The 12,984-nt window shown below is 71.6% G+C and overlaps 1 protein-coding gene across 1 annotated transcript; it reads left to right on the plus strand.

Annotated features, from left to right (window-relative positions):
• The first annotated feature begins 1,635 nt into the window (after positions 1–1,635).
• On the plus strand, positions 1,636–6,217 carry USHBP1 (USH1 protein network component harmonin binding protein 1). The gene is made up of 14 exons (XM_075524064.1): positions 1,636–1,663; positions 1,755–1,882; positions 1,955–2,182; positions 2,283–2,399; positions 2,507–2,628; positions 2,754–2,894; positions 2,987–3,069; positions 3,763–3,886; positions 4,000–4,243; positions 4,428–4,619; positions 4,706–4,797; positions 4,893–5,053; positions 5,846–5,984; positions 6,079–6,217. Exons 1-14 carry the CDS (start codon positions 1,636–1,638, stop codon positions 6,215–6,217), a joined length of 1,938 nt encoding a protein of 645 aa, XP_075380179.1.
• The last annotated feature ends 6,767 nt before the right edge of the window (positions 6,218–12,984 follow it).

The following is a 12,984-nucleotide window of genomic DNA, read 5'->3' on the forward strand; positions in this document are numbered from 1 at the left end:
CCCTCCTGCATCCATGAGCTGCCCCCTGCACCCCAAATATTCCTGCACGCCCTCCTGCACCCATGCACCGCCCCTGCACCCCAAATATCCCTGCACGCCCTCCTGCACCCACGCACCGCCCCTGCACCCCAAATATCCCTGCACGCCCTCCTGCACCCACGCGCCGCCCCTGCACCCCAAATATCCCTGCACGCCCTCCTGCACCCACGCATTGCCCCCTGCACCCCAAATATCCCTGCACGCCCTCCTGCACCCACGCATCGCCCCTGCACCCCAAATATCCCTGCACGCCCTCCTGCACCCACGCATTGCCCCCTGCACCCCAAATATCCCTGCACGCCCTCCTGCACCCACGCATCGCCCCTGCACCCCAAATATCCCTGCATGCCCTCCTGCACCCACGCGCTGCCCCCGCACCCCAAATATCCCTGCAGCACCCTTTGCACCCCAGACACCACCCCCAGCACCCAAGCACCCATGCGCCGCCCACAGCACCCCTGGGCTGGCTCCCTCCTGGCCCCGCGCACCCCATGCACAACTTCCTAGCACCCCGAAACGCTCATGCACGCCCCCGGCACCCCCAAACTCCGGGGGGTGCTCAAGAATGCACAGCCGGGTGCATCCTCCCAGCCGGGGGCGAGTCGGGCGCACGGGGAGGGTCCAGCGTGGGGCCAGGGTGCTGTGGGGCAGAGCAGGGAGGGACGGTGTTGGGGGGCAGAGCCCCCCGACGGCTGCACCGCCTGCCCGGGCGCGGGGCAGCGCAACGGTTAAGCGCAGGAGGCTGCGCCGGGGCTGCCGAGGAAGAGGAAATCTCGGCAGGAACAAGGACGGGGAAAGGCCCAGGGCAGGGGCCAGCGGCACAGCCGGAACGTGCCGGAACGTGCCGGGACGTGCCGGGAGCCTCGGCCGTGGAACCGGGACGAGCCCCGGGGACGGGCGCTGGCTGGCGTGGCGTGGCACGGGCAGGAGGCGGCCGGGATGGAGAAGGCAAGTGGGGCGTCCCGTGGGGCGGGCGCTGCCGGGGGCTGGTCCCACGTGGCCGAGGGCTTCCTCGGGCCCGCCACGGGCAACCCTCGGCCACGGGCACCGCTGGCCCTGGGGCCAGGCTCCGGTACGCGAGGGTGTGGCAGCACCAGATCCTGCCCCGCCCCGGCCCCGGAGAGCGGGGCGAGGCGATGCGGCCAGTCGGCTGGTGGCCAAAACTCATCCGTCCCCATCCCCATCCCGGCAAGTCCCGGCGGGTGTCCCCTGGTGCCGGCCGGGGCCGGGCCGGGCCGACACCCCTGGTCCCCGCAGCCCTCACCGGGTGAGGAGGAAGAGGAGGATGAAGAGAAGGAGGAGGAGGAGGATGAGGATGATGATGAGGACACGGCGGGGGACACGGAGGGCATCCTGCACTATGAGGAGCGCATTGCCGGGCTGCTGGCGACGGTGGCCCGGCTGCACCGGAGAGCCGAGCAGCTGCAGCGCCACACGGGCAGGTACCGGCACATGGCGGCCGCGGGGCACCGGGGGCTGCCACCGCCCGGCCCCCTCCATCTCTGGCCTTCGCCACCCCACAGGGAGGATGAGGAGGGCTGGGAGGGCACCGCCAGCCTCCCCGCTGCCAGCCCGCAGCCCCGGCACGTCGATGGCATGCTGGATGCTGCCACCGGTCTGGAAGGTGGGTGCAGCGTGCCGTGCCGTGCCGTGCCACGCCGGCAGCTCGCTGCCTGCTGCAGGGACCTGATCCCGGCCGCGCTCCCTCTCCCCAGCCCACGGCCCCGACCTCTTTGCGGACCTGCAGCACGCCGTGAGCTCGCTGGAGCGCGCCGTCTTCTCCCGGCACCGGTGGGCACCGGCGCAGCCTGTGCCCGGTGAGGAGTGGGCGCGGGCGGCCAAGGTGAGCCACGGTGGCACGGTCAGCCCAGATGCCAAGGGGATGGGCACTGGTTGACCGGTCCCGTATCCCCAGAGCCTGGAGGAGCTGGACCGGACGCCGGGCTGTGCCGGGAGGGTGACACGCCGGGGCCCGGAGGAGGGAGCGGGCAAGGGGCTGCCGGTGGAGGAGACGGCGGTGGTGGCGGCTGCGGCGAGGAACGCGACGCTGCGGGCGGCCCTGGGGCGCCGGGACGAGGAGCTGAGCCGGGCCGCGGCCTCGCTGCGGGCACTGCGCGGGGAGCGGGACCGGCTGCAGCGGAAGGTGGGTGCCGGGGGCATGGCAAGGGGGGGGCACCGCCCTGGTTCAGCCTTCGGGGCGCCACCGGAGCGGCCCCCGGGGCTCAGCCCGGTGCTCGGCGCAGGTCTGGGACCTGCGGGAGGCTCTGTCCAGGCTGGAGGAACCGGGGGGCTCTGGCAGCGACACCCCCAGGCTCGGCAGCCCCCCGGGGCAGGGGGAGCCCCGACTGCCCCAGGTGAGCGTGGGGCCACGGTGGGCTGCGGCCGCGGCTGCGGCACGGGGTGGGGAGGGGGGGCTCAGCGGGTGGGATCCTGCCCCGGTGCCGGGCTCTGCCTGTCCCCTCCACAGGACCTGCCCCAGCGCAGCGACGGCGCTCAGCCCCACGGCGCTCAGCCCCACAGCCCCCTCTCCCCCCAGCCCTCGGAGGGTGCCGGCCGGGAGCAGGAGCAGCGGGTGCAACAGTTGCAGGGGTAAGTTGTTCCCCCCCCCCCCCCCCCGGCCCCGGGGGCTGCCGAGCCCTCGCTGGTGGGGAAACTGAGGCACGGCACCGGGTCCCGGTTAAGTGCGGTTAACCGTGGGTGCCGGCGGTGCCCAGGTGCCTGGGGCGGCTGCAGGAGGTGAACCGGGAGCTGGTGGCCGCGTTGCAGGAGTGCAAGAGCCACGCGGAGCGGCTCAGCATGGTGCTGGGCCAGCACGAGTCCCGCAGCACCGCCCTGCGCCTGGCCCTGCGCTGCAGGTGGGGACGGGACGGGGGGGGGACACGGGACGGAGGGGGGGGGGACACGGACAGAGCCCCTGCGGTGCCACGCTGAGCCCCTCTCCCTGCAGCGAGCGCTGCGGGGGGGCCTACGCCGCCCTCCTCGACCTGGCGCGGGCGAAGGCGGGCAGGGAGGAGGATGGTGCCCGCGGCGGTGAGTGCCGGGCCGGGGGGCTGCGGGGTGCGGGGGGTGCCGGGGGTGCCGGGGAGCGACCAGGGAGGATGCCGGGGGGACGCACGAGGGATGCTGGGGGATACCGGGGGGGTATCGGGGGGATGCCGGGGGGACACACAAGGGATGCTGGGGGATATTGGGGGGATGCAGGGGGGATGCACGGGGGATGCTGGGGGATATCGGGGGGATATTGGGGGGGATGCAGAGGGGTTGTAGGAGGGATGCTGGGGGATATCGGGGGGATATTGGGGGGATGCCAGGGGGACGCACAAGGGATGCTGGGGGATATCGGGGGATGCAGAGGGGTTGTAGGAGGGATGCCGGGGGATATTGGGGGGATATCGGGGGGATGCAGGGGGAATGCCGGGGGGGACACACGAGGGATGCCGGGGGATATTGGGGGGATATCGGGGGGGATGCAGAGGGGTTGTAGGAGGGATGCCAGGGGATGCAGGGGGGATGCCGGGGGATATCAGGGGGATGCAGGGGGGATTTAGGAGGGACGCAGGTACCGGAGGGGTATCAGGAGGATGTTGGGGGGATGCAGGGGGGATGCGGGCAGATCTCGGGGGGACGCGGGAAGGATGCTGGGGAGCCCCGGTCCCCAGCACAGCCCCTGCGGGCACAGACTGGACAAGGACACCTCCTGCCTGCTGCCTGCCCCGTGCCTAGGAGCCGCCGGGGGGCAGGGATGGGGGTCCAGCCCCACGCCGACAGAGGGGCCGCAGCTCCCGGGCCGAGCAGAGCGGGATGGCCCGGAGGAGAGCGGGGACAGCGGCTCCCCCGGGGTGCAGAGGTACTGGGGGAGGAGGGGGGGGGGGGGGGGCACGATGCTGGGCCAGGGCTGAGCCGTGCCCCGGGTGGCACCGTGCTCCCGCGCCCACCCCAGCCGCGTCCCCGTCCCCCCAGCGCCCCGGCACCCCACGGGATGGAGGAGGGGGCCCTGCGCGAGCACATTCGCCGGCTGCGCGCGGAGCAGGCGGCTGTGGAGGCGTCTCTGCGCGACGCCCCGGTGCCCGCCCGTGCCGGCACCCGCTGCGGCGAGGATGCCCGAGCCCGGGCTGAGCGGGTGCTGCAGGATGCCAGGGCTCTCCTGCCCGGCTGGAGGCGGCCGGAGAAAGCGGAGCTGCTGCAGGACTTGGCAATGCTCAAGGTGAGATGTGGGGGGGGACGGTGGGGCTGGACCCCCAGCTCTCCATGGGGTCCAGGCTTTGAGCAGAGCAGCTGGGAGAAGGTGATGCACGGCGGGAGGGAGCAGAGCTGGGGGGGGGGGGGTGGGGGTGTTGGGGCCGTGCCTCAGTTTCCCCCACCCGGCGGTGATGCCGCTGCCCTGCCAGGAGGCCATGGCCGACCTGAAGATGCGGCTGCAGCTTGCGGAGAGGGAGAAGCGGGGCCTGGAGCTGCTGGCAGCTGGGCAGGGGCCACGGGAGGCTGCGCTGCGCCTGGTGCTCCGGCACCTGGAGCGGGAGCGGGACGGGGGGCCCGGCCGCCCCCCCAGCCCTCCCAGCAGCTCCAGCAGCAGCGAGGAGGTAAGGACCGCTCTGACCTCCCCACGGGGACCCTCCCTGGGGCGCGGGGTCTCCCCCGGGACGGGACCCACAGCCAGCCTCCGTAGGATGCCCAAACCGGCCGGGTGGGAGCGGCAGCTCCCCGGCACCCTCCGGACCCGGAGAGGATGGGGGAAGAGCTGCTCCGCGTCCTGGCCCGGTAAGAGACCTCACCGGCGTGCCACGGCCCTGGCACGGGGAGCCGTGCCGGCTCTGGGCGGCGCGTCGGTCTGGCTGCCATGCGGGTGTCCCCAGGGTGGAGGAGCTGCGCGCCCGGGCGCGGGCCCTGGTGCTGTCCCTGGAGCAGAGCAGTGCCGCCAGCCGCGCGCAGCAGGCGCAGTGCGTCACCGTCACCGCGGACTTCTTCCACGCTCACAGGTGGGCTGGGGGCACCCGCTTCCCCGCCGGGCAAGGCGGTGGGTGCAACGTCCCCCCGCGCACCCCGAAAACACGGTGCCTTCCTGCGTGTCCTGGTTGCACATCCCCCCTGCGTGCCCCAGATGCATGGTCCCTTCCTGCACACCCCAAAACCACGGTTCCCTCTTGCACACCCCAAAATCGCCGTCCCTTCCTGCACACCCCAAAAACGCTGCCCCACATTGCACATCCCCAATGCGTGGTCCCCACCTGCACACCCCAAAACTGCAATCCCTTCCTGCACACCCCAAAACTCTGGTCCCTTCTTGCTCACCCCAAAAGCACAGTCCCTTCCTGCACACCCCAAAAACGCTGCCCCACATTGCACACCCCAAAAGCGCGGTCCCATCTTGCACATCCCTTCTTGCACGCCCCAAAAACGCGGTCCCGTCTTGCACATCCCTTCTTGCACACCCCAAAATCGCCGTCCCTTCCTGCACACCCCAAAAACGCTGCCCCACATTGCACACCCCAAAAACGCGGTCCCATCTTGCACATCCCTTCTTGCACACCCCAAAAACGCGGTTCCGTCTTGCACATCCCATCTTGCACACCCCAAAAACGCGGTCCCGTCTTGCACATCCCTTCTTGCACACCCCAAAAGCGTGGTCCCGTCTTGCACATCCCTTCTTGCACACCCCAAAAACGCGGTCCCGTCTTGCACATCCCTTCTTGCACACCCCAAAAACGCGGTCCCATCTTGCACACCCCAAAAGCGCGGTCCCGTCTTGCACATCCCTTCTTGCACACCCCAAAAGCGCGGTCCCGTCTTGCACGCCCCCGCTGCGCAGTCCCCTCCTGCACACCCCAAGAGCGTGGTCCCTCCCCGCAAACCCCAAACCCACGGTCCCTCCTGCCCGCTCGGTCCCCTCGGTGCCGTGCCGCGGGCCGGGATGCTGAGCGTGGCACCCGCAGCGCGCTGGCCCTGGCGTACCGCGGTGCCCGGCGGAAGCAGGCAGCCCAGCTGCGGCGGCTGGAGGTGCAGGCAGGTGCCCTGCGCAGGCAGCACGCCCGGCGGGCGCAGGCGCTGGCCCACAGGCTGCAGACCCTGGAGCAGGGGTCGGCCGGCAGCGAGACCTGCATCTAGGGACCCCCCCGTCACCCCCGAGACCCCCCCGCCCCCCCGTGCCGGGAGGCGCCTGCCGTATCCCCAGGGAGAATAAACCACCGATGCTCGTGGCTTGGCCAGCCCCACCGTGGTTCGGGTCTGGGGGGCTTTGGGCTCAGGAGGGGGGGGCTCGGGCAGCCGGACCCCCAGCTCGGCTCATCCCAGCGGGGCCGGGAACAAAGGCCGCCCCCTCCCCGCCGCCCTCGCTATCTCCCGGCGCAGATGAAGCCATTTCGTTATCCCTGATGTGGGATCAAAGGTGATGGCGGTGGCCGTGGCGGCTGGGGCCCCATGCATATTCAAGAGGGAAGAGGAGCAGTGACCCCGCGCCGGGGGCATCCTCGCCGTGCGGGGGGGGGGGGGGGGCCGGCAGCGAGGCCGTGCTGGGGGGCTGCCACGGGGAGCGGGGGGCTAAATCCGGCAGCCCAAACCCCGGCACGATGGGGCATTTGGATAGCGGGAGCTGGGCTGAGCGTGGGTCTCCGGTGGGAGGACGCGCAGGGTTGTGGGGCAGCCCAGGGCTCAACCCGCTGCAGGCTGGAAGGGAAACTGAGGCACGGAGCTATAAATAGGCTAAAATGAGGCCTGCATCTCCCCGGAGAGATCCTGCAGCAGAGTTCAAGGCTCAGCGGATCAATATCCAGAGCCGTGGTGATGGAGAGGGCAGAGAGAGGGATGCAGGGCAGGGCTGCAGGGCGGCGAGGACACAGGGCGGCGAGGACGCAGGGCAGTGAGGATGCAGGGCTGCGAGGATGCAAGGTTGCAAGGATGCAGGGCAGCGAGGACGCAGGGGTGCAGGGCGGCGAGGATGCAGGGGTGCAAGGATGCAGGGCGGCGAGGATGCAGGGGTGCAGGGCGGCGAGGATGCAGGGCTGCAAGGATGCAGGGTTGCAAGGATGCAGGGTGGCAAGGATGCAGGGTGGCAAGGATGCAGGGTGGCGAGGATGCAGGGCGGCGAGGATGCAGGGCGGCGAGGATGCAGGGGTGCAAGGATGCAGGGCGGCGAGGATGCAGGGGTGCAGGGCGGCGAGGATGCAGGGCTGCAAGGATGCAGGGTTGCAAGGATGCAGGGTGGCAAGGATGCAGGGTGGCGAGGATGCAGGGTGGCGAGGATGCAGGGCGGCGAGGATGCAGGGATGCAGGGCTGCGAGGATGCAGGGCGGCGAGGATGCAGGGATGCAGGGCTGCGAGGATGCAGGGCGGCAAGGATGCAGGGCGGCGAGGATGCAGGGGTGCAGGGGTGCAGGGGGGCGAGGATGCAGGGCTGCGAGGATGCAGGGGTGCAAGGATGCAGGGCTGCAGGGCTGCGAGGATGCAGGGGTGCAGGGGTGCAGCTCGCTCCCCCGAGCTGCCCGTGCCCTCCGCCCCTGCCACCTCACCGCCAGCCGGGAGCCCTCCGAAACGGGGGCAGCCCCGTGTCCCCGGAGCCGGCGAGGCTGGAGCGAAGGAGAACATCCCGGAGCCCTGGGGAGCAGCCCCGGCACAAAATGGGAGCAGCAGTGCCACGGAGCCCAGCCCTTGCAGCCACCCGCTGATCGGTGCAGCGGGCGCTGCCCCGTGCCCGGCACGGAGGGCCGAGTGCCCGCGCCGGGGCACCGGCAGCCGACGCAGATACCGGAGCGGGGGGGGGCTGCCTGTGCTGCCTGCTCCCAGCCCCTGCCCCTGCCTGCATCCCCTGTGCCTGGCTCTGGCAGGGACCACGGCTCGGCTCGGTCCGTCCCGGCTCGTGGGGGGGTCCCCGGGGCCAGCGGGGGCCGGTGGCGGTGGCGTGGAGGGGCTGACCCGCAGGTTGAAGGTCAGGGCTCTGTGCTCAGACCCCTTTTCAGATTCAAATGGGTTCCTGGGGGCTTTGTGCGGGGTCAGGCTCCGCCGAGAGCCGCATGAAAGGGCCAGGGCAGCCGCGGCGGCTTCGACCCTGGGTGCCGGGAGGAGGAGGGGTCCCCCCCGCCACATCCCGCTGACCCCAGGGCCAGACCGGGTTCCCCCAGGAGCACGGGTGGGGACGGGGCGCCCGAGGCTGTGGTGTCCCCACCGTGCCCGGGCAGCTGCGGGGGCTCGGGGCAGGCCTCGGTGGCCTCGGCTCCCCATTCCTGCCGCTGCGCCGGGCCCAGCCACGCTGCCCGCCTTGGCACACCCTGAGCCTCTGCCAAGGACAAAGCGTGCCGTGAGCTTGGGGAGTGGAGCCGGGGGCCCCTGGTACCGTGCTGCCTGCCAGGCTGCCGGCACGGCTTGGCACAGCGTGGCACGGTGCAGCGTGGCACGGTGCAGCACGGCACAGCATGGCGCAGTGCAGCGTGGCACAGCGTGGCACAGTGAAGCATGGCATAGCATGGCACGGTGCAGCACGGCACAGCATGGCGCGGTGCAGCGTGGCACGGTGCAGCGTGGCACAGCATGGCGCGGTGCGGCACGGCACAGCATGGCGCGGTGCAGCGTGGCACAGCGTGGCACAGTGCAGCGTGGCACAGCGTGGCACGGTGCAGCACGGCACAGCATGGCGCGGTGCAGCGTGGCACGGTGCAGCGTGGCACAGCATGGCGCGGTGCGGCACGGCACAGCATGGCGCGGTGCAGCGTGGCACAGCGTGGCACGGTGCAGCGTGGCACAGCATGGCATGGTGCAGCACGGCACAGCATGGCGCGGTGCAGCGTGGCACGGTGCAGCGTGGCACAGCGTGGCACGGTGCAGCACGGCACAGCATGGCGCGGTGCAGCGTGGCACGGTGCAGCGTGGCACAGCATGGCGCGGTGCGGCATGGCACAGCATGGCGCGGTGCAGCGTGGCACAGCGTGGCACAGTGCAGCGTGGCACAGCATGGCGCGGTGCAGCATGGCACGGCGTGGCACGGTGCAGCACGGCATGGTGCAGCACAGTACAGCATGGCACGGTGCAGCACGGCACAGCATGGCATGGTACAGCGTGGCGCGGTGCAGCACGGCACAGCGTGGCACAGCGCAGCACGGCGGCTGAGAGCGGCAGGACCCCCCTGCTTTGCCCGCTGCTCACCCCCACGTGCCCCCAGAAACCTGCAGCTCCCCAGGGAGGGCTCCACGTGCCAGTTCAGGATGTGCAAGATGCCGCCATTCTGACCCGCTCCCTGCCTCAGTTTCCCCTCTGTGGAGCAGCATGAGCTGCTGGGAAACCGGGAGACCGCAGCAAAACCCCTCAGCACCCTTGGGTAGCAGGGCCCGGTGTGGGACTGCACCCCGTTCCCTGGGAGAGCGGGTGCCGGGGGGCTGCGAAACACCATCCCGGCGGGGGCCAGGCTGTGCCGGGGGGGGGCACGGGGCCAAAGGCAGCGGGGAGAAGCCGGGAGTGATGGGAGCGGGGCGGCGGGACGGGAGGGAGCGTCTGGCCAGGGTGGGGGCGTGGGGGCGGGATCTGATATCCCCGGAATGCAGGGCAGGGAGCTGATCGCTCTGGCGGGGGGAGGAAAAGGGGGGGGGAACCGGGGGTGGGGGGGTGCTGGGGGGCAACGGGGGTCGGGTCTCCCTCAGCCTCTCTGCAGGGCTGGGGGCAAAACTGCGGCATCGGGGAGGGGGGGCGAACCGCCGCTCCGGGGGGGGCACGTGGGGGAGCGGGAGCCCGCGTGCGTGCGTGCGTGCGCGGTGACCCCCGCTGCCGTTCGCCCACGCGTGTGCACCCCCGCGCGTGGGGCTGCGTGTCCCGTGCACATGCGTGTATATGATGGGTGCTCCCTATGCCGTGCCGGCGTGTGCGTACCCCGGGGCAGCCGTGGGGCGCAGGGCCGTGCCGTGGGGCAGCCGTGGGGCACAGCCCTGCCCAAAGAGCCGAGGAGCCACGGCACAGCTGGCCCCGGCCTCCCTTTGTCCTTCGCCTGCTGCGGCATGGCCGTGCAAGGTCACGCGCTCCCACGGCTGCTGCCAGAGGGTTGGGACCTGGGACCCCCCCCCAGCCACGAGGACCCCTTCGCCCCCCCCCGCCAGCTCCGGGGCAGCTCACGCCCGCCCTCCCCTCCCACCGCACGCACGCACGTGCCCGCACGCCCGCCGGCAGGGTCCAGCCCCAGGAATGCAGCACCCTCGGCCCCACGGCAAACGAGGGGCTGGGGGCTCTGGAAGCTGCTCCAGGGCAGAGCGGGGCCGGATCCTGCCCGACGGCTGAAAATCAGGGAATTGACCTAAACCGTGCAGCGGGCACAGCCCCGCATCGGGGTGCGGGTCCCCATGGGGGTACGCGGGGGCCCGGGGGGGATGGACAGACAGACAGACGGATGGGGTGGTATCTAAGCCCCCGGGAAGCACCACGGCCGGCGGCTCCCGCGTGGGTTTGGGAACGGGCACGGCTGCCCCGCAGCCCCGAGTGCTGCTTAACCGGGATGCCGGTAACCGGGTCGGGCTGGTGGTGCCGGCATCTGGCTCTCCGGTGCTGCTGGTGCCCAGCTCTCCGGTGGTGATGGCACCCAAATCTGGGGTGCTGCTGTCGCCCAGCTCTCCATCGGTGCCGGCACCCAGCTCTCTGGTGGCACAGCCACGAACCTGCACGTTTTGGCCGGAGTTGCTCAATCGTTCCCCAGCCCAAAAGCTGCGGGGGAGCGGGGGGACACCGCTGCCACCCGTCCGCATGCTGGAGCCGGATCTGACACCGAGCCTGGAAACCTCCCCAAGCCCAGCGGGCGCCTCTGCCATGCCGGACCCTTTCCGGGGGCGTCGGGGCGGCACGAAACGCGCCGGCAGCTCCCGGCTCCCGGGGGCCCTTTTGTGCGGCGGAGTCAGCAGAGCAGCGCGAGGAAAGAGGAATTCCTCCGGAGATCAAACGCCTTCACCAACTGGACACCGACGTCAAAACAAACCCGGCTCCCACCGCGGGGCCAGGAGCCGCGCGGGGGAGAAGATCCAATTTCCTCCTTTGTTCCTGGATTATTATTTTTTGCAGGGGGCGAGGAGGCGGGGGAGCGGCAGGGAAAGGGCCATAAATCACGGCCTGACAGAAGAGAAAGGAGAAACGGGGCTGGCTGCAGGTGGGGGTGACACCCCCCCCCCCCCCCCCCCCCGCCCAGACTGGGACCCCCCCAGCCTGGCCCCTTCCCGGCCGGCTCTGCCGGGCGTTGCTCCCCGACCGCGGCAGCCCTGCGGTGTCGGCCCCAGAGCACAGCCCTTGCCGGGCACCTCGGCGTGGCCGCGTTAGCAGGTACCTGGTGAGCAGAGATCCCTCCAGACAGGAGGAAATGGAGGTTTTATTTATGGCCGGAGCTGTAATCCATCTACCTCTGCTGCACCCCAGCTCCGGGCTCGGTGCTTTGCCGGGGTTTTTTATATCCAGCCCGCTTTGCTTTGCTTTTCCCTTAACCCCAAAGGAGACGCCGGCCCCGGCGCGTGGGTTGGGAATGCCAAGGATGGCGGCACGAGGAGCCGCGAAGGTCCTGCCGGCGCTCGCTCCAAGCCCGTCCCCGCAGCGTGGGCGTCGCTGGCCACCCCACTCGGCATCGGCATCCTCACCCGGCCCGAGCTGGGACCGCGGCGTGGGGTCCCCCATTGGGACAGGCCTGCCCGGAGGGCACGCCGGGAGGGACGGGGGTGCGTGGGGGGCACCCAGCCCGCCCACGCCCTGGCTCCGCACCCTGCCCGCCGGACTTTGTCCCCGAAGTCAAGGTGAAAGGCGCACTGCCGGGAGACACCGGGGCCGTCGCAGCACGGCCAGGAGGAGAGTTTGGCCCCCGGGTGAAAGGCGAAGGCAGGGTGATATTGCGGGGCTGCTCCCGGGTCAAGCACCTTTCCGCGCAGTTTATTTCTTCGTTAATGATTAACAGGGCGGCAGCAGGCGGGCGCTGCGCGCCCACAGCCGGCACCCCAGCCCGCCCCTTCTTGCAGGGCCGACCGACGAGCTCTTACGGGTCCGACTCGATTAACCACATTACAAACGGATTTTACGGGGCCGCAGGCAGCCAGTCCCTGGCCGCATCCAGCCCTTCGCCCCGTCCCAGGGCCCGCGCGGAGCGGCGGTACTCGAGGGACCCCGGGTGCCACAGGAGCACCCCACGGCACGGCCCCGGCCCTCGTGCCCCGCACGAGACGGGGAACCGCGGCCTCGTGCTGTTTGCGGTAATTAAAGATCCCGCCGGGGCCGTCGGCAAGACGAGGGGATTGCCGATGCCGGCAGCTTGGCCACGGGCCAGGCGCGGGGAATCGCTTCCCATCCTCCCGCCGCGGTCCCCGCAGCCCCGAACGGCGTCACGCCGCACCGCGAGGCGGTGGCCGAGCTCTGCCCCGTGCGTGGCGGGGCTGCGACGGGGCTCGGTCCTCGTCCCCGAGGGGACCCCGGTGCTTGGTGGTGAACGTGCCCGTTGCCGCACCCCGCAGCTTAGAGGTCGCTTGCTGGGGGACAAGGACCGCAGCCGTAACCGCAGCCCGTGGCGTGGCACGGCCCTGCACGCCGGGCTCCCGGTGCAGCCCCGGTCCGGGCGAGGTGCCGAGCGCTCCCGGGGCCAGCGAAGGGCTCTGGTCCCCAAAGGACATCGGGCGGGCCGGGGTGGGGGTGGGGGGGGGGCCACCTCCAGCCACCTCCGCTAGCCAAACCGCCCGCTCCATCGCGGCGGCCAGGCCACGCCATCGCCCTGCCCGTACCCGCTACCGCGCCGGGGCCGTGCCCGCCTCCGCCACAACCGGTACCACCGGCCCGCGGAGCCCGCCGAGCCCAGCCTCGGCTACCGACCCGCCCTGCCCGCTCCGCTGCGGGGCGGCGGGGCCGCCTGCCCGGCTCCCCCCCTTCCCCTCCCCTCCCCGGTTGCGGCGGGGCCGGGGCCGGGGCCGGGGCCGGGGCAGGACCCGGCGGGCGGCGAGCGGAAGGGGAGGAGGACGGGGA

This window comes from Mycteria americana, chromosome 24 (genome assembly GCF_035582795.1).
Source record: "Mycteria americana isolate JAX WOST 10 ecotype Jacksonville Zoo and Gardens chromosome 24, USCA_MyAme_1.0, whole genome shotgun sequence".
Taxonomy (NCBI): domain Eukaryota; kingdom Metazoa; phylum Chordata; class Aves; order Ciconiiformes; family Ciconiidae; genus Mycteria; species Mycteria americana.